Source organism: Anas platyrhynchos, chromosome 14, assembly GCF_047663525.1.
Source record: "Anas platyrhynchos isolate ZD024472 breed Pekin duck chromosome 14, IASCAAS_PekinDuck_T2T, whole genome shotgun sequence".
Taxonomy (NCBI): Eukaryota; Metazoa; Chordata; class Aves; order Anseriformes; family Anatidae; genus Anas; species Anas platyrhynchos.
The window spans coordinates 9,662,026-9,688,611 of record NC_092600.1 but is presented as its reverse complement, the minus strand read 5'-3'; the positions used below and the strand labels follow the sequence as shown (position 1 = coordinate 9,688,611).

Sequence of the window (26,586 nt, the reverse complement as noted above, 5' to 3'; positions counted from 1 at the left end):
AAGGCCTTCAAGCACTTCAGGTGAGAAATTAAACATGAGCTATCTGACTGAGAGGCTCCTAGGAATTTCGACATTTATCCTTCACGCAGTACTCTTACGAAACCTAACACCTGTTAGAAGCTCAGATTCTCTACTTTTCCTGTTAACCAAACTCCCTTGGGTTTAAGTGCATGGACACAGGAAAGCTCTGCTTTCCCTAACACCGCTCAGCCACCAGCCTGACTCCTTCCCTTTGCCTCCTCCCCAGCCCATCTTCTCACAGGCTTCAAGAGCCCTGCATTCCCCAGCTGCCTCTGCCAGCCTGTTTATTCCCTTTGCCTCCCCACAATACGTTCTACACCGAGACCAGGATGACGAGGGAGCAACCCATCCTCCCCAGAGACTGCGAGCTGCTCAAGGCTCAGATGCCTTTTTCTTTACACTCGCACAACAGCGTCACAGGGGAAAAGCCTAGCAGTCGGGATTTCCCTGGTACCAACCTCACTGCTCACTCTCACAACACCCAGCTCACAGCAAGCTCTGATACCATCGTACTCATCTCTACTCAGCAAGCTGCACAAGCAAGACGATGCAAGTTTCTGTCGCTTTCTCACTTTCTCAAATACCTCGGACTTTCCCCTTCACTAGTTTCTGAAGTTATCGTCACAGCAGTTCTAGTCACAGGAACGTTTGTGGTCTCCTGGGAGCTTATGAACAAACACTAAACATGCTGTTCTTTACTCCTCTTCCCGGTTGGAAGGTGGGTTTTTCTTCTTTGTCCAGACACGTTTCACGGAAAAGCATTCCAGTGCAACAAGGGATGTTGGACGAGACTGCTACACTTCACTGGGGCTTTGTGGTTAAACAAGCACAGAAGTGTCAAACTTGGCCAAAAGAGAAGAAAGGAACTTTTTTTTTTTCCCCCAAACACAACTATTCTCAGCCGCTATTAACCCTCTGCACAGGTGTCTAAGTGAGACCCATATTGCAGCACATTCCCAGCTCCAGGCTGAGCACCTTCACCAGGTGACTCCTGAGCCTCACAGTGCTGTACCAGGAAGGGTGGCTTCACTGCACTTTTTTCCCCTTGAAGTGAACCCTGTACAAAAATACTATACGCAGTCTGATTGGCAATGGCAAATGACATACCTTAAAAAGATATTATTTGTATGTTTGCAGTCACAAATGCTTCCAATCATCCATCACTTCTTACTTGCTCACCATTTCTGCCCTCCTCACTCGACACCCCACTCACTGCAAGTTTTGCAGCAGAAAGATGCCGGATGTTGCCACTTGGCTACGATGAGGACTTGTATAGTTTGAGCTGAGTGGAAATTACACGGTGGTGAATGCAATCTTTTGTGGCCCCTTACATGTCTGCCTGCGGAGGAGGATTAGTCACATCGTCTCAAAGCACTGGCAAAGAGAGGAAGCCCGTTCTCTTCTCTAAGTGGCAGCCCTAACCTCCAGCACCGTTCTCTCTCTGCTTTCTGTATAACTGGCCTGCTCCAACACAAAGCAGGACCACTTTCCACTGACGGGCCTTTTCCAGCACTCACCCACTCCCTGCCCATCCCGCACTGGGGACACCGCAGCAGCCCTGACAGCTCCTCACACACAGAGGCTCCGGTGCCTCCTTACAGCACATTTCTGAAGGAAAACTTAAGGTGTGCTTCGAGGCTGGTGTGGTACCGAGGGCAGAGGAACCAGATTACACTACAGCTGCTGATCTGCCACTTCTGCAAGCAATCCCAGGCCCACACACCGTCCCTACACTGCTCTCCGGCCTCCTCCCCCAGGCCTGTCCCACGGGGCAGGTTCTCACAGTCCTGTTGCCTCGTGTCAGCTCCTCCCTAGCTCTCTCTGCAGACTTGCACCTTCACCTTGCTTAGCAAGGTGCTGGGATGCTTCAATGACAAAACCACCAGGAAGCCAAGAGAATCCAGTGGTGTCTTTGCATAAAGCAGGAGCTCGCTTCAGGCTGCGGCCTGGCCTCTCCACACAGCCCCATCCCAGCACAAAGCTCAGCTCTGCGCTTCCTCTGGGAGGATTTCAGTCCTCAAAAACACACAGCCAGAGCAGGCAGTGAGCTCTTCAGCTTGCTGTGGTTTCAAAACACAACTTTTACCCAGTGCAGCACACCCTATGGGCCCCTCTTTCTTTTTCCCCCTCCAACCTTAGCTATCCATAAGAAATTCACCCAGATCCCTGTGGGAGAGACAGGGCTGTGGTGCCCTGAAGCATCCTTCTTCCGAGCTGACCTCCCTTTGGACGAGGCTGCCTTACTTCCACATGCCATATTCCAGAGCAACCTCCTCCCAGACTCCCTGGCAACTTTCCCGTCCTATCTTCTTCCTTTTATTTTTATCCCTCAGGCAGCCCCACAAATGTTGTGAATTAGGAAATCTGTGCAGTTCCCCGATTCATTATTAGCAACTAATAAACCTCACATTGAAATAAAAATAAACAAGACATTGTCTTGATGAAACACTATAGACATAGTCTCTGTGACTTGTCCTAAGTCAAACAGCATGAAGTGAAAAAAGGAGGGAAGGAGAGAGATCTTTTTATGATCCATTTCCTACAACTTTCTAGAGCTATTTATCCAGCTAAGACCAAGCACATGACTAAGGGAAACAGTATGAAGGTGTTAAGTTAAAGGATAAAAATCCTAGGTTTGGAAAGATCAATGTTTTATCTTTCACTGTACAGGAACTAATCATTTGTTAAATATGTAAGTTTTCTAACCAAAAGCTAAGCAAAATCCTAAAGTCACACCAGCTTCTTTGTTCTCCGTGCTGACAGAGAACCCAAAAACAACACAACACTTGTTCTTCAGCTCACAGATATATACACGCCTCCATGTTGTCAAACAGCCCAAAAATCTGCATCTTATGCTTTAAATGAAAAATTATAAAATGCATAAATACACACTCTGGCGCAAGTCCAGCTCCCTTACCTTGTGCAGAGAATTCAGACTGGGGAGCAAAGTTGCCAAGCTCTGTTTCTGAGTCCATCACACTGTTGTTTGGCTTACCACATACATTCAAACGTTTCTCAACTAAGTCTAAACGATTCTCATAGTCCTGACCTGTTAGGTCTCCCTCAAGCACCTTTGAATGAGGGGAATGCCTACGTCCCAAGCACTCATTTCCCTTCAGTGAAAAGCCATGAGAATTCAGGCCAAAGGCACTCGCCAAGTTTCCTTGTTCCCTAGATCTACTGATGTGCTTATTAGATCTAGCACTGCTTTGGTTAAAACGCTGCCATCGCTTTTTGGGTGCTACATGATTTATATCATTAGCCTCATCACCAAGAGAGCTCTCACTATTTGCCTCTGAATCCAAGTCTGGACTCTCCCCATTTTCAGCAGAAGTGCAGCTCTCAGTATTTCTACCAGCTTCAGGTCTCCTTCCAATACGACCTAAATTGTCATCAGATAAACAAGCAGAGTCTTCATCAGTTGAATGTTCTGTTAAATCAACAGACTCTTTCCTCCCAGTATCTTCTGCTTCATTACCTAGAGGACTGGTAACCGAACCGTGAACGCGGAATGCATGTTCTCCTGAATCTCTGGATAACCGACTTAACAACTTACTTGGCCCTCCTGGTTTTAAGTCCTTTCTGTTTGAAACTGTCTTATCTCCAAGCTTTGATGACTGCTTAGATTTTGAACAGTTGCGTTTGGACACGCAATTTGTGCCATTTGTCCCAGAAACAGCAGTATTCGCAGGCTCCCTCTTACTAGTACCAATCCCTGTTAACTTGGCTGGAGGATTGCGTGAAAATGAGGAGTTGCTTATACTGGAGTTCGCATTGACCGTTTCCTGGACACAATCTCCATTTTTTTCTATTTTATACGGGGGACCTACAATAGACAAGGATGTCAGACCACTCGCAGAATTGCTTCCAGAACCATCGGCTGTGCTGGTATTTCGATACGGGACTATGTTCTGACCAGTCATCAGCTGCTGCTCTTTTGCCTTACTGTCGTGAATATCCTTCAACATCATTAACAAGGTGCTGAATCTGTAATTTGGCTCAATGGGCAAACGACCGTGACCAGAGGCGGAAGAGAAAAGTAAAGGTACTGTGGCCTTCGGAGTGCCAGAGTCACTCGCATCATCATTCATGGACCGGTAAGAGAGCTCCTTCAGCTCCGACAAGACGTGTTTCACCACGGCCGTTTCTATTTCAGCAGAATCCCTGGGTTTCTCGTGCACGTTGTTTAACAGTTTCTGACCATCGACTTTTCCACTTCTCAGAAGAGAATCTTTCTGAAGGCCAGAGAACCCTTTGGTATCAGAAGAGCAGCGCTTCATGCCACCCTCCTCTTCTGCAAGAGAAGGCTCCAACCCAGAACCTTTTTCTTTATGTTTGCATTTGATACTCCTGATCCGGGGCAATTTCACGCTTTTCGGTTTTAAGGTTGTTTGATTTGCAACAGCAGACCAGGAGTTGTCCTTGGAAACACTTTGGGGAGTAGTGTGTTTGTTTGCTAGGGAAAGATTGTCATTTCTCACATCTGAAGAGCGCTCAAGAGTTGTCAATGACATCTCAGCATCAGAGGAGCCTCCTTCAAGCTCCCCATGTGCAAATTCAGCATCAAGCCTGCTGGTTGCTGAACCTCCCAGAGGTTTGCGATCTCTGTACGACTTCTTCCTGGCCCTTCTGTTGCTCTTCTGAGAAAAATACATAGAAAGCTTAATGTTTCCACTTGACGTCATAGGAAATTCCTTCTCCATCTTATCTGAAGAATCACTGACTTCAAGAGTGCTAGAGGCTCTCTCTGAACTTTGGTCCATGGTATCCACATCGCTGTTCCCACCATCCGAGAGGGAAGAGGATGAATCTGACTCCGTTTGCTTTTTCTCAATGCCAGCCTCAGACGCAGAATAGTGTATTTGTAACTTGGAACTGCACAGAATGCCCAGGGAACTCTTCTCTCTCTCCAAAGATGTGCTGGAAAACAAATCCCCTTGGAGTGTGTTCTTCAGAGCACCACTTTTACAGTTCTCGTAGTCTGGTTTCAAAGTCATCTTTTCAAAATGTCTTTCTCCAAAGGAGGAGAGCAAATGGTTTTCCCTGGCACTATTGGATGCCGTTAGGCTGTTCGCAATCCGGCGAAGTTCATGAGATGCGTGTTTATCTGGTAGGTCCCCAACCATCATGTTTTTAACTATGCTCTCTGGCATTTTTTCTTTGATTTCTCCCTTGGAAGCTTCTCCTCTCATGCTATTCTTTTTTACTCTAGTCCTCTTTCTGCTGTCAGAGCTCTTTTTCACGTGTGGCTTAATGTGCAATTTTCCTTTTTCACTGGCTGAGTGTCTCGAGTCAAACGCCAAGGATTTAAAACAGCCATTCAGCTGCCTGTCCTTTTCGGCTCCAGGGCCATTGGCATAGTATTCCGACTGCACTTCCTTCTCGCTGTCCAGCTCGCTGGAGTTCTGGCTGCACTTTTGATCCTCTGGCCCCCCGAGAAGAATGTCTTCTGCCTGTCCAACACTGACTTCCCATTTAGCCATAAATCTCTGGGGAACCTTCAAGTTGGAGGAGACAAAAAAAAGAAAAAAGAAAAAAAATGAGGGGATAACCAACAGGATAAAAGTGAGATAGACAAGGCGCAGAACAGAGCGACAGTCCTGCATTTTGCTTCTTTAAGACAATTAACATGGATTCCCAGAGACTGTGTCTCGAGGACACAAAACACTCCTCCCAGGTAAAGACCCCACACTCTTCCCAAGCCCAATAAAAATTTTTGTGCATTCCCAAAATAGCAGAACTGCAAGCACTGGTCTCCCAGGGACCAAACACCCTGGCGTTGCACCACATCCCAAAAACACCAGTAGGCAGAGGGAATGCGTATGGTATGGATCCCTGACAGAAATGCAAAGCAACAGCCCACAGGCCTCACAATGCAACTGTAAAATCATTTTCTCAGAATATTTGAACAGACACGTTTGCTTTTCTTGTTCTTGATCGTTCCTGCATCCCTTGAACTCAGGGCATTATTCAGTCTTCCCTCTCCACGAACTCACCTTGGTACAAGCATAAGACCCAGACACATACACCTAAAATATAATCTAACAGATTCAACATATCCTTTATCCGTAATTCTCCCAGCTTCAACTCTAACCTCAGAATAAAGCCTCAGCATACTGGACAGGAACCTCTGCTAACATCTAAAAACAACAAGAAACATTTTTATTCTGATTCTTATCTGCACATGTTGTTCTTGGCTGCACAACAGAACACCAAATGCTTCACAACTGCTCCTAAAAATCAAAACCTATTCCATGGCAGGAGGAACATCTCAAATTTGATACTTTTTTCCTTAAAAAGAAAAAAAACAGCAATAAATTATTATCTTAGCAGATTTAAAAAAAAAAAAAAAAAAAGGTTTTACAGGGCCCAGTAGCAAAGCAGCAAAATGCTCTGATTCAGTTCCTTCAGTTACAGCCACGCTGCTGCTACAATTTACATACAGGGTGAGATTCTAGCCTCGAAACATTTTAATTCCTAGCACCAAAAATGTTACTTTGGAGCACGTAATGAGTTGTTAGATGAGGGAGGTGGAAATAGGGGTAGCAAAGTTGTTAGAGAAGTTACTGAGCATACCCTTGGAACAAGAAAAGAAAGCCTCACACTCAGGGAGCTCACATCTGCAAGAGCACATTTAATCCAATGGTTTTGCACTACCATGGGTTAAGTACTTAACTGCTAATAAATCTCTTAAAAACAAAAAAAAACAAAACCTACAACAGACAACATTGCCCAGTACGACTGCCTGCTCTCTCACTGTAACGTGGTAGCCTGTTTACTTCATTTCAGTAATTCTAAAAAGTTAATTTCTGCAGCCACGATGCTAAAGATGTAGACCAGACTTGTGTGTCACATTACATCGCGCTGGCTACAACTGCTCAGGGCTGTTATGTTTGGAAATGGAGATGATGCAATGAGCCCCAAAATTCATTCCCATGGGCTCGCTGACAATTTTTTCCAAGTGACACGATAAGTCCTCCCAGGTTTCTATAATGAGAATTGTCGAAGCGGGACTAAAACCCCCCCCCCGCTTTATCTCAGTCAGTAATCTCGCTCAAGTATGCAACTCCAGCTCGACTTCAGATCAGCCAAAAGAGGCTGCCCGAGAGCACAGGAAGTTCTTTAAAAGCGCACTGTAATTGGCATCAGGAGAGGGCTACGCTGCTACAGCTCTCGTACTGACGGGGACCTGACTCCTCTGCCTCTCAGAGCTCTGCAGGGCCACAAAAGCAGTGGGCACACCCGGACATAAACATAAAAGGGAGCCCAGAGACTCCCAGCAGCTTATAAACCATGCTTGTTAGGCAGATGCAGAGAATCACTTCTTCCCTGGCCCCGTTGCTGCAGTCCCTGCCACAAAAGCAAGCTGTCAAAGTACACCTGCAGGCACAAAGGACTACTTTTCATCGTGCACATTCGAGGAATCAAAATCGTGTTAGAGAAAGCAGATCTTTCACCTTATGTTTGTAGCCTTTTTCTTTCTGCTTTCCTCTCCTCCGCAGAATAGGCAGCTCTTCGAACTGGTGTCTTCCTTCAAAGAGGACAATGGCTTTGCCAGCCACCCAGGCTTTCTCGGAAGGTTCTCCTAAGGCATCCACATAGTACTCTCGGTATGGTCTCCGATTGGAAACTATTTTGGACAATTTAACAGAATTAACCCCTTGCACATAACAGAATAAAGATGCACAACAAGAATCACAGAAATCAGCAGCAATCTGACATTTTCCCACACCTTCTGCTTAATAACATTCCCACCTGAATGCTGGCTCTAGCAATTCCCAGTCAGAACTTGGGGAAACCCCGACGAGCCCTGCTGTCTATTTTCTGTGTTGCTACTCTGCATTTCTGCATTTTTTTTTTTTATTACAGTGAATAACAGGTTTAAAATATCTGTCTCCCTAGAGCAACAACTACAGAGATTGACCGTAAAACAATTCTGAAAAATAGCCAAAGGTTGTTCTGTGTTTCTGTTTTGCTTTTCCTTGAGAGAGGTAACATACCAAGCAAGCCATTTCCTCGTGCTTCTCCCCAATTAATAATTAAACAGCCCAGTCTATCTGACCATCAGGAAAAGACAATGGTGCACCCGCAATACCCAGAAATAAGATCCTTTTGGAGAGGATTTGCTCATGCAGGTCATACCTCCCCCAGCACAACACACCCCATCTTGCTCAACGCTTTGTTAACAAACCCTTCTTCTGGACATGAAATACGAAGAGCAGCATTTAAGTCAGCCACAGACACACACACACACTCCACGTGGAGTGGGTGCGTGGGGACAAAGCACCAGTTGTGACGAGTATTTCAACACCGTGGGCACGAAGGTGCAGATCAAGAGAAGAAAATCTTGAGAGCACAATCACGACCACTTGAGGATTTTTCAAAGACGTTTTCTGTGCAAGAGTGCTGAACAGGCACAATACACTTCAGAACAGAACCAGAATTAGGTATGCTGGCAAAAAAGGACAGGCTACAGGCATCAGAACAAAGCAAACGAGGCTTGAACGAGGGATATAAACTTTTCCCTGCATTTCACTGCGGAGTGTTTCCTGCTGTCCTGGGAATACCTTCACTGCCTGAACACGTAGCCTAAACTCTGCAGCCCGCTTTGTTTGTGCTGCCTCTTCCAGGAGCGCCAACGCAGCACCAGCAGCCTGGCGTTCAGCGATGCCAAAATTAAGCTTCTGACCAAGAACATACAGAGGATGACAAATGCTGACTGGGGGAAAAAAAAAATCGATCCGAGGACAGAGATGACAGATGTAGTCCATCCCATCTACAGGAATGGGACTCAAGCCACTGAGCCTCGGTTTTCCAGCTCCAAAAATCTCTACATCATTCAGCTTGCTGAGAAAGGGGAAGTGCTGGAAGCGAAATACCGTGCCTCGAACCAAGAGAAGAGCTTTCTGCACAAGTGATGAGTTTGAAGCAACCTGCCTTGTTTTGAAGGGCTGGTTCCCATGACAACGGGAGAGAGCTGAGGCAGGAGGACTGTGCTTCCTATGGTGCTCGCAGAGCCCTGGCAGCTCCTTTTGCCCCAAAACAGCAGAGTTCGGATCCACCTGCTCTGCCGTTCCTCCCCTCGGGGAGGTGAGATGAATAGATTACATGAAACCACAACTGGAAAATGCACTTTTCCCCAGAGTTCTCTTGATGTGAACATGGATAAAACATGACGGGAGAGTCTCTTGTGTAGCTGGAGATTGGATCTTGCTGGAATTTGTTAATAGCATGTTTCCTTCCTTTATTAGAAATTGCCATACACAGGCTGAGGGGGTTGCTGGACAGCTATATAAATTAAATCCTGTCCATAATTTCATTGGGGGTGGGGGACAGAGGACAACGGGGATGGATTCAGACACCATCTTTGACAGGAATTTGAGAGCTCAGAAGGGACTGTTTAAATCTGAACGTTCTGGATTACCCAGAACCAGATGAATGCCTCCCAAAGGAGGAAGAGGAAGGTGGAGAAACAGCAAGTAACACTACAGCAACCACACTTGTGGACGATGTGAGCACAATGTAGAAAAGGCCACTTCATGTCTCTAGAGAGATAGTAGGTGGCTCTGAGCCCGTGGTCACCAGAATAAAAGTCTCCTCACTCTCAGCACGTGGTTCTTTGGCTGGTGAGGGCCACAGAGCTGTCAGTGGCAGACAGCACCATTTCAAGGGGTTTCTGGTTACCCGCAGAACAAAACGAACCAGAAGGAAAAACCCAGAATAAATAACCTTTCCATTTGTGGCAGTCTCCCCCATGGTAGCTAGTATAATCCTAAAAGCAACGTGAGAGCTTTCAACTAAACTGCAATGTCCAAACCATCACTTTCCTCCTGTTCTCTCGATGACTTATGTGTGCTTCTGTCCTGACCGTGTGAGACCCCGTTCCTTCCTGACTCTACCCTCTTCTTCCCCGTGTTCAGGCACATGCAGCTCTGTCTTATTTCCCTCCATCCCTTCCCCTCGCACTCAGCTCCTAGCCTAACACACTATGCCCTAAACATTCACATATGTGGTTCCATCACCAGATTTTTCCGATAGTTCCCCATAAACAGCCCCCTGCTTCCCCGTGCCAAACAAGGCCAAGAAAATATTCACTTCCTCCCACACACTCACATCACACCTTCAGGCATTCAGCAGCTCCACTCTTTGACCCCACACACCACTTCACAGCCTCTCCTGCCTCCCCTCCCCAGCCTGGCTGACTCTCTGTGTCCTCACCACTCCAGCGTACCCAGCTCCGTTTGCCCACCCTTTCCATCCGCTGCACTCCTCTGCCCTCACCTCTTTGATTCACCTCTCTCTGCATCTCTTTTTCAAGAGGCTGCACTGCCCTGCACTCACCCTGGACACTCATCCTTCTCACGCCCTGGAAGCCAAAGCCTACAGCTCCAGCAGCTGCCTGTGCCTTCCATCAGCTTCAGCCCCTTGCTCCCCCGTCATCTCCCTGGTCTAGGTCTGCCTTACAGACCCAGCTCTTCCACCCTACAATCTATTTCTTCACATCTTTCAAGGGCCAGCTTTTTTTTTTTTTTTCCCCCCATTAATAAAGAACTCCTCCACTTTGTGTCTGAGCAGATACAGTACCTTTCATTTTTGAGTGACAGTCCAGCACTGGGTCATGACAAATTGTGCATGGCCACCATGGGCGTCTGTTGAACTTGGCCCAAACAAGATCCCCAACTTCATACTTCACTGGAGTAGGTTTCTTCTTGGCTCGGATCTTTGGGGAAAAACCAGAACACAAGAAATCACTAAAGCTCCAGATGCTTTTAAAGAGATTTGCCTCCCCCCTGTGCGCAGATTACATCTGGCCACCAGAGACATTTACATTAAAAAAGCAAGTCCTGATTTTACTTAGTGGCTCCTACACCTTCAAAGAACACGATCGCTCTCCTCATCCTTCTGAAAGGGTGAAACAATAAACGAGGGTTGGTTTTATCTTTTTTTTTTTTTTCCCCAGTATGGTATGTGACCTCTGGTAAACGACTGCACTCAACTGCATCCATTTGAGCAGGTAAATACCTCGAGCCACAACTCGCGCTGATGACTTCACTAACACCAATTTGTTCGTTTCAAAGGTTGCGGTGTACAGAAAAAGTAATAAGAGACAATGAAATATTCCTGACTGCAAGGAGGTGATGAGAACAGCAAATAAGGAATCTATCAGCAGGGAGGGGGAAAAAAAAAGAACGAACGAGTCGGTACGTACAAGCTAATGACTGTCTTTCTTCTTACAGATGCTCAGGAAAACCCTTCATCATAAAACCAGCTGAAACCAAGGGCAAGTACAAACAGAAATAACAGCTTATGTTCTAATTTTTGGTTTGTGTGACCAGAAAGGCTCTTGCTCTGCCCCAAACATGGCACAGCAGGGCTAGGGAGCAGAACTGCAGCCACCCCTCCTCTGTGAAACACGACGGAGGGACCTGTGCTGGGACAAGGACTCAGGAGCTCGCACACATCCTGATGAATCGAGCCAGACGGGGTGCAAGAGCTTTTCGGGTGCTACGGGAGCCCCGTGCCTGCGAGAGGCACCCCGCCTGTTTACCAGCACTTGCCGGTGACCCGTCCCAGGTGGTTTTGGCTTTTTAAGAGCTCTGAGCGGTGCTGCAGGTATTCCTGCCAATAAGCACCAGCAATGTGCTCCCCATTAGAGCTGTCATGGCATAAACACACACCTTCTCACTTGGCTTTTTCCCTCTGCTCGCCACCCTTTGAGGCACGCCTCTCGCAATTCACAGTTCAACAGCCCGGAGAGTAAAACCCAACAGATCTAATCAAAGCTAGATCCCACCTCGGGTCGAGCTTTACGGGATTTCTTCACGGGATTTCTTCACGTGGTTATAGAGACTACAAAAGGATAAACCCCTCTGTTACACGGAAAAAAAAGGCAGGTAATTACGTTACAGACCACATTGCTGGAATTCTTCTCACTCAGCCAGCAAAAGCTGTGCAATAACTTATTTCTGAGCAAGAGCTCAGGGAGGCAATGTGAACAAGCACGGGGCAGGGGCTGCTGAGACCCCCTTGCTCCGCACATCATTTCACCGCCCCACATCACAGAGGGGAGCTTTCTGCACACACATCCTCGAAGCAGAGGTGCCAGCAAGGCTAGCACCTTAATTGTGGGTGCTTTTTGGAGATGCAAAGCTTGTGTGCTTGTGTTTTATTCTTTGAAGTTTATGTGCTCTTCTTGTAAACATTTGCCCCAGCTATTTACACATTTTTCAACCCCAGGTCTTAAGGGAAGCACAAATATCGTCACTGAATGCACCTCAAACCTTGCACACAATGCTCGTGCATCCTGAAATCTGTAACCCGAGCAGAGTCAGCGGGACAAGCAGTAAAGCTGTGCCGGGGATTTGCCCAAGTCATTCACACTGATTCACCTGAGCGACACCCACAGCCCCTGCCCAGAGGCGAGTCTGCATTTCAATCAGCCCTTTGTCACCCTAATGCCACACACAGCCTCCTGGAAAGGTGGCTTTCCCCAAAGCACCCAGACAATGCTCGGACAGTTAACTCTCCTCCCGAGCACTCAGCAAGCTTTCAGCTGGGCTCCTGTCCCCTATTCTCATGCCTCGGCATTAAGCACCACAAAGGCCCCAGCAGTGGGCACAGAAGTTTCGCAGCCTTGCATTACTTTTCCCATCTCTAGGAGCAGCAGTTATCATCATTTCCAGGTACAATCAATCTTTTAATTTCAACGCTGCTGTGTGATCCATAACTGCAGCCCCAAAGCATTTATTTCTTGGGTCAGAATAAAACAAATTGCTTTCCTAGTATTTGTGTTTACTGTGCTGAGGTCTAACTGAATAAATCCTGACTGCAAAAGCTTCAGCCCTGCAGCAATGATGACTGACGTGAAGCAGGGAGAGCCCCACGTTTCTGAACACAGCACCAAAATGCCAAACTTCAGATGCAGTCCCCGTATGCGGCCAGGGCACTGAATGTTATTGCACAGAACTATGAAATGTTTAAGTGTTTAAATAACACCAAAACTGAGCGAGGCACTGCACACCGGGTAGGTCCTGCAGAGATCCCTCCTTTGGGTCCCTTCAGTGCCCGAGTCCAGGCTAGCGAGGAAGGGCCCAAAACGGCCCCAACCCCACCTGTGAGCACAGTCTGTACTGCAGGGAGCCACTGCTGCCTTCTTATCAGCTGCCTGGAGTTCATTTGCTGCTTGACTGAGACGAGCCATAGCCTAAACTCCAGATTATAGGCAGTATTTCAGAGCACCCTGTGCTATTTTTGGCGAGACCAAGAACCCATCTTGCGGCTGATTTCTAACCAAGCCCTCCCCGCCAGCCAGGACCCCAAACAAGCACCGATCCCTGAGGAAGGGACACAAGCAAGGCTCAGCAGCAGGACGCAAGTGCTCCTGCTTCAACAGCCACCTCCTGAATTAGTGTCACACAGCAGCCTTTGCAAGTCACGGAGCGAAGCCGAGCGCCAGCTTACGGCAGGATTTTGTGAGAGCAGCATCGCAAGACAAATATGTAACAAGCATCAAGCAAAGAAAGCTCACCCGTCTAAATGGCTTTATTATCGTACACATACGATAAGCCCTCGACTGTCTCTCAGCAATCCTCCTCCCTCTCAAATACCCACATCATTAAATAGTGACAAAAATCAAGCCTGGCCGATCAGCGCTCTGGCTGCGCCACCTCGAGCTGCCGCGCGTGAATCCACTCACCTAAATCCGCTCACCTCGCTGGAGTGGGGGCACAAAACACCCCGAGCACACCCACAGGCTGGCAGTGCTTGCAAACCATCACAGGAAAGCTCCCTACCCCCTTCCAGGTGGGGCTGGAAGCCCTGGGGAGGGCCGGCACCCAGCTTTTTTCCTTTAAACCTCAGTGATACGAGTTGGTTTTTTTTTCCTGAACAAGAGGAATTGACAAGTTCACCTACTGCCAACCCACCCCAGGTACCCCGCTGGCGCTGACCCAGCCAAGAGCTGCCAACCAAACAAACCTGGGGCACAGAGGACACCTGAAGGTCCCTGGGGCTGACTGGACCACAGCCAGCGTGCAGCTGGCATCCCACATGCCTCACCGAGGACACGGCACTCCCCAAATCCTGCCACACAGCAGGTTGTCCACCCTGTGCCCTTGCTAAAGAGGGGCAGCACCTGGGGCACAAACCTGCTGTTAAAGCACCTCCAGAACCAGCCTGAAGCACTGCAAGAAAGAGCTCGGGAGCTTTCACAAGTTGGTGCTTCCCTCCAGGCAAGCTCAGGCCAATATCCCGTTCCTTACTTTTAAAATCATTGAGTTAACTTACAGCAAAGATGCTCGGCTTTGTCCTTGTGTCCTGCTCTGCCCAGCTGCTATCCCTGTGGGCTCCAGATCCTCTAACCGGGACCGCAGCTGGTACACAGTGACTCCTCCTCACAGTCAGAGACAGTCAAAAATAAGACTTCTACCACTGCCTTCTCCTGGGCTCCCTTCTGCCCTCCCACCCCTGAGCAATCCACTCCCTGTTCTCTACCTTTCAGCTCCAGCACTCGTGCGCTGAGAAATGAATGAATACAGATAGAAGGGACTTGGGAAATAATCTTTGTATGTGAATATGTTGCATGAGAAAGATAAGGAGGAGATGAGATTAAGAACAAAAAGTAAGGAAAAAAGTCAAGAATGGTAATTAATAACTGCTTGTGATGAAGCCGAAAAATGAATTCGCATTAGGAGATTCTTGCTTTTTAACTAAGCTTTTCTGAAATCAAAACCAAATCTGTTAAAAAGCAGAACATGGAAAGAAAAATGAATTATATCTACTTCGCAGCTCAGGAAGCATTTGAAACTGAGCAAAAAGAGGTCAGAGTTTCCTCAGTACAAAGTGGCACTACAAAGCACACGGGCTGTGAAGCCTTCCCAGGCGGGAGCGGGGATGCTGGCACAGGTAGAGCTGGGCTGTCAGAGTGCTCACAGGGCTCACCCAGCTCGGGAAAGGGCTGAGCCCAGCCGAGGGAGTGAAAAAAAAAAAAAAACAACACACAAACCACAACACCTGTATGGTGAAACCATTACCGCCCTCGCCGGGGCAATCAGACCGGCACGTCGCTTTATGGCAAGCTCCGACCTGAACAAGGAAATGAGAAGAGGACTGCTGGAAAGGCACGGCCAGAGCGTGGTGCTGCTCGGGGTAGGATGGCTGGGGGTGGGATGGGTGCAGATCAACCTCACAGCACCACACAGGGCCAAGGGGAGCGTGCAGGGAGCGTGCAGGGCACGTGCCCCGACCGCGCTGTGCCAGCCCCCTCCGGCTCCAGCACAGCGGCGAGGGCAACGGCACCTGACCTACATTCATGCCCGAAAAAGTATGCCGCCTCTTATCTGGGACCATCACCACAAAGAAGTGTTCAATACTCGCTAATTAAATATTCACTAGCTGAAAATGCAGCGGGGGTTATGATCCCAGCCAGACGGCTGGGATCTGTGTGCCTGTGCTGTCTTCGGCCAGGCTGTAGTACCCTTGCCCAGAGTGGCAGCCTGCAAATGCAAATTGTACAAATTCATGTACAAACTAACGTAAAAGGTTAAAATAAGAGAGCTGATTGCATTGCATTGGGTAGTTCATACAACCTGAAGCAACGGTTTCGAGTTCAGGAGATGTAAATGTAGGGATTTAACTGAAGAGCACAGTGCTGTGAGAACACCAAGGCTCAGACAGATGACGGGGTGACAGCATCTCTGTTTCACCACTTTGTTAATGGTTTAATCATTTTTACGATTTGAACAGAATGGCAGTGCAATACAAAGCTTTGACACTTCAGCATCGTGGTAACCAGAAATGGGTCTGACAGCAAGACTGGAGGGAGAAGGGGGGAAGAGGGAGGGAAGGGGCACAGACTCACCCGGGTTACGCAGTGGAGAAAAACCCAGACATGGAGATTTCAAACCACTGCCAGGAGCCTGAAGCAGAAGAAAAGTTACTCCTGGGAACACTCACACTTGCTTATCTGCATACGTTTTAAAGGATAAACTGAGCTCTCTTTAAATTTGGCTTCTTCTACCCGCACTGTTTCAAGAAAGGGAGGAACTGCAGGCATTACCAGAGCCTCGTGAAGTCTCACAAAGAAGTCATTATCGACAAATACTTTCTTCTATCAGTGAACTAGAAAAAAAAAATACACAAACTGAAACCAGGTCATCAGATCTGCCCTCTTTTCAGCCTTATTTTTGTGTTTGGTTACACTGTCAGACTGTTTACAAGCAAGACGTCCAGTAAATGCAACGTTCCTTTTCAGAAATTAGGTTTCAAAATCCATGAAATGAAAGCCAGATTCAAATGGTGCAAACGTTAAACTTGGTTATTCTCATCTGTGTATGTAAATAAAGTGTGAGCTTCATGACAGGCTGTAACCAGAAGGAAGCAGGCCCAGAGAACAGCACGTACACAATGCAAGGAGTGAATTAGAGCCTTAACAGCTAAAAACTGGGAGCTTGGGTTACACTAACCGTGGAACTATCCCCACTTTGGGGTTTTAATATAATTCCAGGGTCTTCTTTAAAAGCAACATCCAACTAGGGCTTTCAAGTGTCATTTCCCGCAGAAATCATGACTTGCCTACAGGAGGAGGAGGAACAAAATCCCAATTTGTTATCCACAGTCCGAAAACGCGACTTACACAAAGCCGCCACCTCCTCAAGGCCAGCAGGTGCCCAGCGCGCAAACCGTCGAAGCATTTCTCCAAACAAACAAAAAAATGCTATGCTCACATCAAACTTTTCAAGTTCCACCTGCTTTTGCTGAAGTTTCAAAAGTTTTGCACCCCAGCAGTGCGACACACTTGTGTTTACTCAGTTCTTGATGCTCGCACTCTGGCTCCTGCCCCGAGGAAGGTTGGTGCTTCAGCCAGCGTCCTACAGACCTACGCTTCGGAGAAGCTCCTTACCCCTTACGCTGTGATCCAGCTTCTCACATACTCGCGTTCATACTGAGGCCAGCCAACAAACCGAGAGGAATCTGATTTGTTTCCCTGCTGCTAATTAACCTGTGGGCGGTCAGGGCATTGCCCAGAACAGCAAGTGTCTGAGCAGGTGTTTGGGAAAACCAAACAAACCAGCACCAGGGCAGGCACAGGAACTATTAACAGGAGATAATCAGCCTGCTCCTCGCCCTCGTGTGTTAGGCAACCAGCAGGTTTCTATCTCTCCACTAATAGTGGGAGCATATTAATTAATGTCATTAATACACCTGCTGAACAAAACGAGCGTGGAAACTTCAAGGAGGACTCGAGACCAGAGCCTCACTGGGTGCTCAGCAGCGAGGGCCCTGAGGGAGCTGGGAAAAGCTGGAGATTGCCAGTGTCCTGAGACCCCGCTGGGCAAGGAATTATTCTCCATTTATAAAAAAAAAAAAAAAAAAAACATTCTTTAATGAGTACGTCACACTGTTGGGTTGCTCTCTACAGCTCCACTCTGCTGGTTGTGCACACACAATAAAACAATCCCGCACGCTTACACGGGAAATGTTGGTCCCCAGCACAGGGCTCCCAACAGGTGCCCGAAAGCTAACAGGAATGACTGTTTTATTACCAATAAAACTGTTTGTTTTTCCTCAAGACCAGAGCAGTGTCAATGTGTGCTCACGACCGCCTGACACCACCTGTAGCCCTCAGGACAAGCTCCCTGCGAGAACCAACACCAAAAGCCCTGCTCAGGGACCAGCAGCTGCCTCCCGGGGCTGACACCCCAACTGCTGGCGGCCTGGGGAGCATGGGGGGGCCTGGAAGGAGCCCCCAGGACCACAGGCTGGCTGCCTGCTCCCACAGCTCCCAGCACCAGCTGTGTCCCCAGGAGAACTGCCTGCCTTTTGGCACCACACACATCGAAGCAGTGCCCACCCCGTGGCACTAAAAGGCCCTGCCACTCAGCTGTAGGGCACAGGCAGCTCTGGCCATAACCAGAGCCTGTGGTTAAATCGGTAGAGATGCAGCTCACACTGTGCTAGAGATGCAAGCGAAAGCCTTCTGGCCAGGGCAGCTCACCTGCAAGTGCTGGGCAAGAGATGGCACCGCAGGACTCAGCTCCTAGTTATTTTTGCCATAGGTCCTAAAGATGTGGGTGAGGGAAAGCTTGATGCGATCTTCATGGCAACATGTCAGCTTTAGTGGATGCTTTCCCATCTCTCTGGGGTTACTCCTGGACTCACCAGAGCTTTGGGACGCACACGAGAGTGTTGCACACCAAGGCAGCCTCACCTCTGTGGGACATCCAGCCGCTGCTGCAGAAGCCCCTGTGGGCAGCCACAAAGGACCAGCATCCTAATTCAATAAAAACAACGAGCAGAGAGGCACCAGCCTCTGCCTCCCATTCATGGCAGCACCTCTCACCCTTCCCCACTAGGAACCTGCTGGTCAGGGCCCTGCGGAGCAGCCGAAAAACCCCAACACGTTTTGGATGGCATCACCACACCTCGTAGCTGCTGACCAGAGCAGCACCCGGGGCACCGCGTACGTTTACAGCTCCCGGTAAATATTTCACCAGGGCATGGTGCAGCCCTCACCGGGCGCCCAGCAGCCACGTGGCCCCTCTCAGGTTTTGCTCGGCACCAAATTCGGTGCCACAAACACTCACAGTGGGTTCTGCTGCTCAGCCGTCTGCAGAAAAATACCGCGATGCCACGGAGCTGCGTAAAAGACAGCGGGGCTGCTGTGGGTAGGTCTGAGCTCTCCACGCAAGAGTCGGCACCTGGGAAGTGTTCAGGGGTGGACAAATCAATAGAGGTTGAAAACTGCTGCTCTAATTCAAAGCAGACTCTCTTACAGACCTTTTCCACCCATTAACTTGGAAATGCTGGCAATGCCTTCACCACCATAAAGGATTTAACTCTCATTTCACTAGGCAAAGACCGCACTGCACAGCACAGATGGCTCCGTGCAGACAGAACAAAACATATGTCAATTTTTCCTGGTATCAGAAGTGACATTAACTTGGTATTTATTTTAGAAAAATTCTTCCAGGACGTTCCCCCCCTGGATTCTGAGTTTCGTTCTACATGTGTTTCTAGTCCCTGCGACCTCCCAAACGCAAAAGCAACTGACTTAAAAAGAAAAAAAAAAAAAAGAGAAAAAAAGAAAGTGGCTAATAACAAGAAGTTGTCCATCGTGGACGAGAGAAACAGAAGTTGTTGCTTAGAATATGCAATGGAAGTTAAAACACGAATTTTTGAGTTAATAAAGACTTTTTAAGATGCACTGTCTCAGTAATCATTCAGAAAATATCCCTTCTTTTCATGGGGCTCAAGTAGCTTATTATAGTCACGTTCAGAGTTGACATCTCTTCAGTGAGCTACAGATTCGTTCAGTTAACACAGGGAAATTAAAAAACTAATCATTTGTACATGCTGCACAGTTTAACCCCACTTCTGGAGGTGGGAAGCACTGAGGTCTGCAGAAGCTGCTGTACGTGCATGAGGCAATCAACAAACCCGAGGCTCGAAGCACAACAGGAATATTTTGCCCTGGGGTCAAGAACTGCAGTAAGAGACCCAAACCCAGCCACCACCGCTAGTTCCAGCAGGGGTTTAGACGAACAGAGCCAGCATCATCGTGCCCTGACAACACAAAACCTTACAGAAGAGTTCAAGGTCTGGGAGACGCACTTGTCTAGAAGTCACCAGCACGTCAATACCAAAAGGAGGCAGCCCGTGCTCGGAAAAGCAGCCGTGGAAGGCAGCTGTGCTGCTGCTGGACGTTTCCCCGGGGCAGCAGGGATGCACCACGTACACCACGCTTTGTACAGGCCAGAACCCAAATCCAGTCAGCCAGGTGAAGCCTACACTCCTCTGGCAACGACTTCAACAACAACTAAAGACTCGACTCAGTTTTGACTAATTATTTATGACTATAGAAAGCGCATCAACTGGGACATCTCCTGAACCAAGTCTCTCTTACCTAAGCTTTTTTTTTTTTTTTTTAATAATTTAGAAAGCAGAAGTGAGAGAGGCTTTTGACATCTTATTCTGCGAAACCACACCTTCAAGTGTCCAAAACACCTCTGCTCTTGCTATTTGCATTCAGCTTTAGAGATCCGCACAGCACCGTAAGACCAGGGGAGGCATCTGTCACCCAGGCTGCACATCGCACTAGAGGTAGCCAGAGCACCCGGGTTCCTACAGAAGCCAGGTTGTTTCAGTAACACCGCACACACAAACAGAACCTAATATTCGATTAGAAACCAGACACAAACGAAACAAAAAGAGCCATCAGGGCCACATACTGGAATAAACACTCCCCGGACTCCCTGCGCATGGGAGCCCTCGCCCCGTGGGACCAGCATGCAGCCAGGTGAGATCCAGCTCCGTGCTTTCTGAGAAGAAATAAATCCTTCCCAGCAGCGCAGTGGCATTGGCAGAGGGGTGCGTGAAGCCAGACGCACGGGGACAGCGCTGCAGCGAGAACCCAGCCTCTCCAGCAGCAGAGGAGGCTTGCAGGAGGCACAGCCAGCCAAACAGGATCGATTTCCCCACCAGGAAGATGCCAACTGCCCAAGGAAATTTACGTTCCCTGCTTGAACTACTGCAGTGCCTCTTTTATCGCAGGGATCTACCATTAGCAGCAGTTACCTGTACCACAAACCAACAGAGCGCAGTAGGAGATGCCTTCAGAAACGTTTACAGGAACAGCAAGCATCATGTGGCGGGGGTTCCTTCACTTCTAGCCAAGGGAGAAAGGGCGCTAGAGCAGCCTGTCAATAAAGGAGAACCTCAGTAACCCCTACACAGGGACACAAACACTTTGTAACGGGAGAACTTTCCCACAGCTGCAACAGAAGTTGCAAGTTTATTATGGATTAATTCCAGGCTTAAGGAGATGACTCCGCTAGCCTGCAGTATTTTAAACATCTTGCGCGTGTTGCATGTGGTGTGGTTCTGGTAAATCACCCCCCAGCGGCCCTACATGCATGCCCTACTCATTTCATGCACCCCCCACTCATCTCATGCAGCCAGTCCCTGGAAGCAGCCACCTCCAGCGATGAAGGACTTGGCTCCTGATTTCCCTGGGTCTCATTTCCCCGCTTCCATTACAAGAGCATCACGCTCCCAGAGTGAAACGGGACAACACCAGCACCTGTGTGACAACGACAAGCAACACCGAGCGAGTTCCTCCCTCCAAGCTCTGAACACCCCGCAGCCTGAAGCCGCCAGGGTTTTGGGGAAAAACAGCCTGCGAACATACAACCCAAGCCCGCGCGTTGCATAACACAGATATATGCACAAGAGCAGCACGAGCGTACTTAAGTCCAAGAACTCTCAGCTTTCAAGTGCTCAGCTCTGCAAACCAAACGGCTCCGACATACTTTGTGGGTAGCAATTAAAAAAAATCAACAACTGGCAAAGCGAAAGCAAAGTAATATGGTCCCAAACTTCGCTAAAAATGCACTGCTCCAGCACGAGAGGCGTGCCAGGAGCAAGCCCACCTGCTCCAGTACCGCAGCAGAGTCCCCGCAGGACGGGCAGCGCTCAGGGGGCTGCTCTGTGGCTGCACGCCCCCTCCCCAGCAGGCAGATTTTGGGTCCCAGTCCCCATCCAGCTCCGCACAAGGCTGTCCCAGGACCCCTGCAACTCCCAAAGGCCAGGGAAGTGCTAAAGACAAGTTGAAGCTGATAAAGGAGAGAAAATTTTAAAAGTCCCTGGTTTCAATTTGAATGGCTCTGACCCAACATTAACACCACGTTCAGAAAGGAGCACGCCATCAGCTGCCAGCAGTCACTGCATTGTCACTTCTGGAGCACCAACAATAGCCCCAATAACGGCCGCTGCCATTTGTTTCCCTCCAGCACAAAACCTGGCAGTAGCTGCTGCCAGCTCGGAGGAAAATTTCAGCCACGCTTAACTGAGATTAAGGTGGCAGTTACAACAACTTCGGCATATGCACAGCCCACTTTACACCTGAATGCTACCTGGGTGCCCCGTCCCCTGCCTGCTGCCACCCCAGAGCAACCAGAGGCCAGGGCTATTAACAGCCCGCTGCAAAACAATACCTGCCTGCCACCCCGCCTGCCCGGAGGCGCTGCCTGAATGCTGGCCTTTGCATCCCACTAAAAGCCGAGCCAACTGCTGGCCCTTCTGCTGGAAGCACCCTTGACATTTTGGAAATGAGCCTTTTCAAAGCTCCTAACGATCCGGCCAAACCCGAAAGCTTGCAAGGGTCTGATGGGCAGCTGAATGTCAGCGCTCAGAGGGCTGAGATGCAGGCAGGCTTTCCTCCTGGCAAAACAGGGAGCGAGGAAGCAGTGGGCACACACTCAGAGCCCTTAGCTTGGCAAATAAAAGCTCAAAGTCCTGCTGTAAAGTGCAGGAGACCCATGTCGGGCTGGGTAAATGGGATTATCTGAAAGAGTAGCCCTGCTATGACAAGTCACCCTAAAAATAGCAGTGCAGAGCTCCTGTTTTTTTATTTTGTTGTTAGGTTTGTTTGGTTTTGTTTGTGTTTTTTTTTTTTTCCCAAGTTTTAGCAGGCTCTCAAAGACAGCTGACTCGAGCTACCCGAATACAAATGAGACGGGAATTAAATGCCTACATGAATGGGGTTCCTAGGGCAAGCCTGGTTATTCCAAGCTGCCATGTCATGTTCAACAATTACACGATTTAACCATCTCATTGGCAACCTGGCACAGACAAAAATCTCTAGCGCTTCCCATCCCATGAACAGCAGAGCTAAAATGGGTGAGCGCTGGCACAACTTGCACGGCCTTATCAACAGAAGAATGCAAGGCTCAAGGAGAGAAGGATCCCAAGCTGTCTCCAATACGCTTTGCTTTTTTATGCCTTTTTTTTTTTTCCCTGAATGCAGCTGTGTTTTAAAGTCAGCAGAACAATTCAGCGAGGTTAATGTCATACTATGGCAGACAGGATGGCAGCTTCCCTGAAAAGTCAACCCTTCATTGCGTATTCAAATAACAGGCTCAATCACTAAAAGTGTTCTCGCTGCACAAAGCTGCAGCTCTGCGGTGCACGTAGTAAAAGCCACTGATAGTATAAGCAAGTGTTGTGAAAGTACCTCTGCGAGCTTCTGTTTACAACGTGAGACCCTCCCACAACCGCATCACTGAGCACATGGCTGCTGAGATCCCTGCTTTACTCTTAAAAACAAGGCTCCGTTTACTTACAGACCTCCCGCTGACAGCAGCCTCTCACCCCACAGCACCGGTGGTGGGGTCTCCACAAGGAGACGATTCTCCCGAAGAAACACGCAAAAGGATCCATGAGCCAGAGCTGAGCCTGGCAGTACCTTAAACAAACTCAGCTGCTTTCAGCACCAGGCTGCAATCAGCCCTTCTATGGGCACTCAGTGACAAGTGGTCCCGCATCTCTCACAGCAGAAACACACAGGTTCCCAAATGAACACAAGTGAAAGCAAGCGGATTTTTTTTTTCCCCAAAAATGCTGCATGCACCAGTAGCATCTGCCTGGCATCAGCGGCTATACTGCAATGAGAAAGAGCGGAACAGTTTCAGAGGTCAGCGTTGTCACGAGAGTTGATTTCCAAATCTCAGCATCAAATAGTGCTTTAAACCCAGAGTACGGACACTTAAGTTTAGAAAAACATTTTTAAAATATTCAAGATCTCTACGAACTTAAATATATCTAGAGGGTATGTACGTATAAATGCTGAACCTCAACTTGATGAACCCCAACTCAGCGATGAAACCAGTCAAAAGTTGCGCTTGCATTCAAAAATGAGCTGTACACACATCATGTGCCTCTAACCACCATCAGCACTCTAAGGCCTGGACCAGCTTTGCTCATTAAGCACATCTGAAAACCAGCTAATGGAATTTGTGAGCGCAGGGCGAAATTAGAAAGAACCAAAAAAAAAAAAAAAAAAGCCTGCCTGAATAACGGGCAAGGCCTCCCAGGCGAGGCCATGCCACAGCCCCTCCCTAGCAATCGGGAAAGTCTGCAGCTTGGGCAACTTGCGCTAACCCAAACAAAGAGCGCAGGCTGATAGAGCTGGAAAAAAATAAAAAAAGAGATGCTAAGAGAGGAGAAAGGTCTCCTCTCCTTGACATCATTATGCGCACCAGGAAACAAGCTGGTAACGGGGACGAAAAAAAAAACACACAGAGAAAACCTCTGGCACAACTTTGCGAGCATCCTGCTCCCGCCAAGCACCGATGTCAACGACGGGGAAAAAACACCGGGAGGTGTCCTGGGGGGCAGCCCCGGAGCCCCGCGGTGAAGGTGAGGCCGTGACACGGGGCACGGCCCGGGCCCGGCGGCCGCGCTGGTGTCAAAACTGTCCCCGCGGCAAGATGGCTGCCAGCGGCCGCCCGAAGATGTCAGCTGCCAGCAGCGGGCCCGCGCCGGCCCCCGCAAAATGGAGCCCCGGCTTCCCCCCCTCGCCGCCTGCCTCCCTCTCTCCCTTCCCTCCTCGTTTTGCTTTTGCTGCTGCTGCTTCTTCTTTTTCCTCTCCTCCCGCTCCCCCCCTCTCCCGGTGCTTACGAGCTGCAGGGCCGCCGTGGCGGAAGGCTCGGGTTTGTCCCCCCCGCCGTCCAGCAGCGGCAGCTCGGCTCGCTGCAGGCGGGGCGGCGGCTCCGGGCTGCCGGGGCCCCGCTGCGGCCCCGCACGGCTCTGCTCCGCCGCGGCCCGCTCCCGGGCACCACCGGCGGCCTCCTCGTCTTCGTCCTCCTCCTCCTCTTCGTCGTCGTCGTCCTCCTCCTCGTCCTCCTCCTCCGGCGTCTCGGCGCCTTCTTCCCCCTCCTCCTCCTCCTCCTCTTCCTCCTCGTCCTCCTCCTCCTCGTCCTCCCCGTCCGGGAGGAGCAACGGGAAGGCCGGGGGGGCCCCGTCTGCAGCCGGGCCGGGGCCGTCGGCGCCTCCCGGCGGGTCCCCGGGGCCGCGGGGGGGCGGCGAGCCGGGGTCGGGCAGGGCCTCAGCGCCGTCGGCGGCGCCGCCGAGGTACTCGGCGTTGATCATGGAGGCCAGGTCCTGCAGCCGGCGCAGCGGGATGTAGCAGGACGACGGGTCCTGGCCGTACACGGGCTTGGCGGCCGCCAGCTGCATGGCGGGCGGCTCGGGGCCGCGGGCCTCGCCGAACGGGCCGCCCTTGGGCTCGGCGGCCGCCAGCGAGGTGCCGAAGGGGACGAGGCAGCTGCGGCGGCTCACTTCGCAGGCCTGCTCCATGCCGGGCGGCGGGCATCCACCTGCGGGCACAGCACAATGGGGTCAGCCCCGGCCGCCGACACAAAATGGCAGCCGCGCCCGGGGCCCGCTCGGCTCGGCTGGGCTCGGCGGGCGGGCAGGCAGGCGGCCGCCCGGCCTCCGCCGCGCTAGGCCCGGGCTCGAGGCCCGCCGCCCGGCTCGGCTTGGCCCGGCCCGGCTTGGCCCGGCTCGGCGAGGCTCGGCTCAGCTCGGCTCGGCTCTGCTCAGCCCTTCTCGCTCCGCCGGGCAGCGCTCACCTGCGGCCGCCGCGGCCGGCTCGCCGCCTGCCCCCGCTGCGGGCCGATCGGGAGGAGACGCGCCGACCCGGCCCGGCCAGGCCCCGCCAGCGCCGCTCCGCCGCCTCCCTCCTCCTCCTCCTCCTCCTCCTCCTCCTCCACCTCCCTCCCCCGCATGCGCGCTCCCGACGCCGCCGCCATCCCGCCGGCGCGCGCCCCACGCGCGCGCCCGCTCCGGGGGGGGGGTCGGTGGCGGCCAATCAGCGCGCGCCCGCGCCCCCCCCTTCCCCCGTGTCCCCCCCCCCTCCCCATCCCGGACCCCCCCCCCTCCCATCTGCCCCCCCCCCCCCCCCCGGGTCCGGGGCTATGGGGGGGGGAGGAGGGGAGGGGGCGCTCAGTGCTGCCCCCCCCCGGCCCGCCCGGTGCCAGCGGCCGCCCGCCCGGCCCCGCTCCCACCTGCGGCCCGGCACGGCCCGGCCCGGCCCCGCGCACATGGCGGCCCCCGGCCGGCCCCGCGCCCTCGCCTCCATCTTAGGTGGCGGCGGGCACCGGGCGGCCCCGAGCCGAGCCGAGCCGGGCCGGGCCGGGCCGGGCTGCGGTTGTATGGCCCGGCCCCGTGCGCTGCGGTCGTGCCTCACCTGCGGGCCTCGCTGCCCCCGGTTCCCCCCCCCCCTCATACACCCGCACCCACCCCCGGTCCACCCCGGTCCTGCGGGGAGCAGCGGCGGCGGAGCGGGCGCCAACAAAATGGAGGCGGCCGGGCCCTGCGGCCCCGACCCCGGCAGCCCAACCCTCCGCGGGGCGGCCGCACCAACACCGGGCCGGGGGCCGCGGGGCTCCGCCGCCGCCTTCCCCCCGCTATTGTCCGCCTCGCCCCGCTCCCCCCCCGCCCGCTGCCTCCCCCCCCCCCAGCCCCCCACCCCTCCACTTCCCGGTTCCACCGGGCTCGTACCGGGGCCTCGCCCCGCCGGGAGGCCGCGGCCTTAGCGGGTCCCCGGCCGGCTCCGCGATGCCGGGCGGGCAGCGCCGCTCCCTCGCTCCCCGCCGCCCTCCGAGCGCCGCCACCGAGCGCCCCCCCCCCCCTCTCCCCGGTTCCCCGTGCATCCACCACCACCCCCCCGGGGCGGGCAGCGGCGGCGGCTCCGTCGCTACCTCCTGCTGCCGGGGCCGGGGTCTC

The 26,586-nt window shown here is 51.3% G+C and overlaps 1 protein-coding gene across 4 annotated transcripts in view; it reads right to left on the bottom strand.

The window, feature by feature from the left end:
• Positions 1 to 26,586, bottom strand: part of NSD1 (nuclear receptor binding SET domain protein 1) — a 60,779-nt gene extending 34,193 nt beyond the window's left edge. The window contains exons 1-5 of one of the 4 annotated variants that reach the window (XM_038186558.2): positions 26,562 to 26,586; positions 24,478 to 25,175; positions 10,606 to 10,741; positions 7,479 to 7,651; positions 2,939 to 5,519 (exon numbers count right to left, since the gene is read on the bottom strand). In XM_038186558.2, the coding sequence (XP_038042486.2) occupies positions 2,939 to 5,519; positions 7,479 to 7,651; positions 10,606 to 10,741; positions 24,478 to 25,155 (3,568 nt within the window). In that variant the 5' untranslated portion in view covers positions 25,156 to 25,175; positions 26,562 to 26,586. Of the gene's footprint in view, positions 1 to 2,938; positions 5,520 to 7,478; positions 7,652 to 10,605; positions 10,742 to 24,477; positions 25,176 to 25,430; positions 25,584 to 26,361; positions 26,461 to 26,561 lie in introns of those variants that run through there. The other 3 variants (XM_038186556.2, XM_027468618.3, XM_038186559.2) reach the window with 3 other exon arrangements.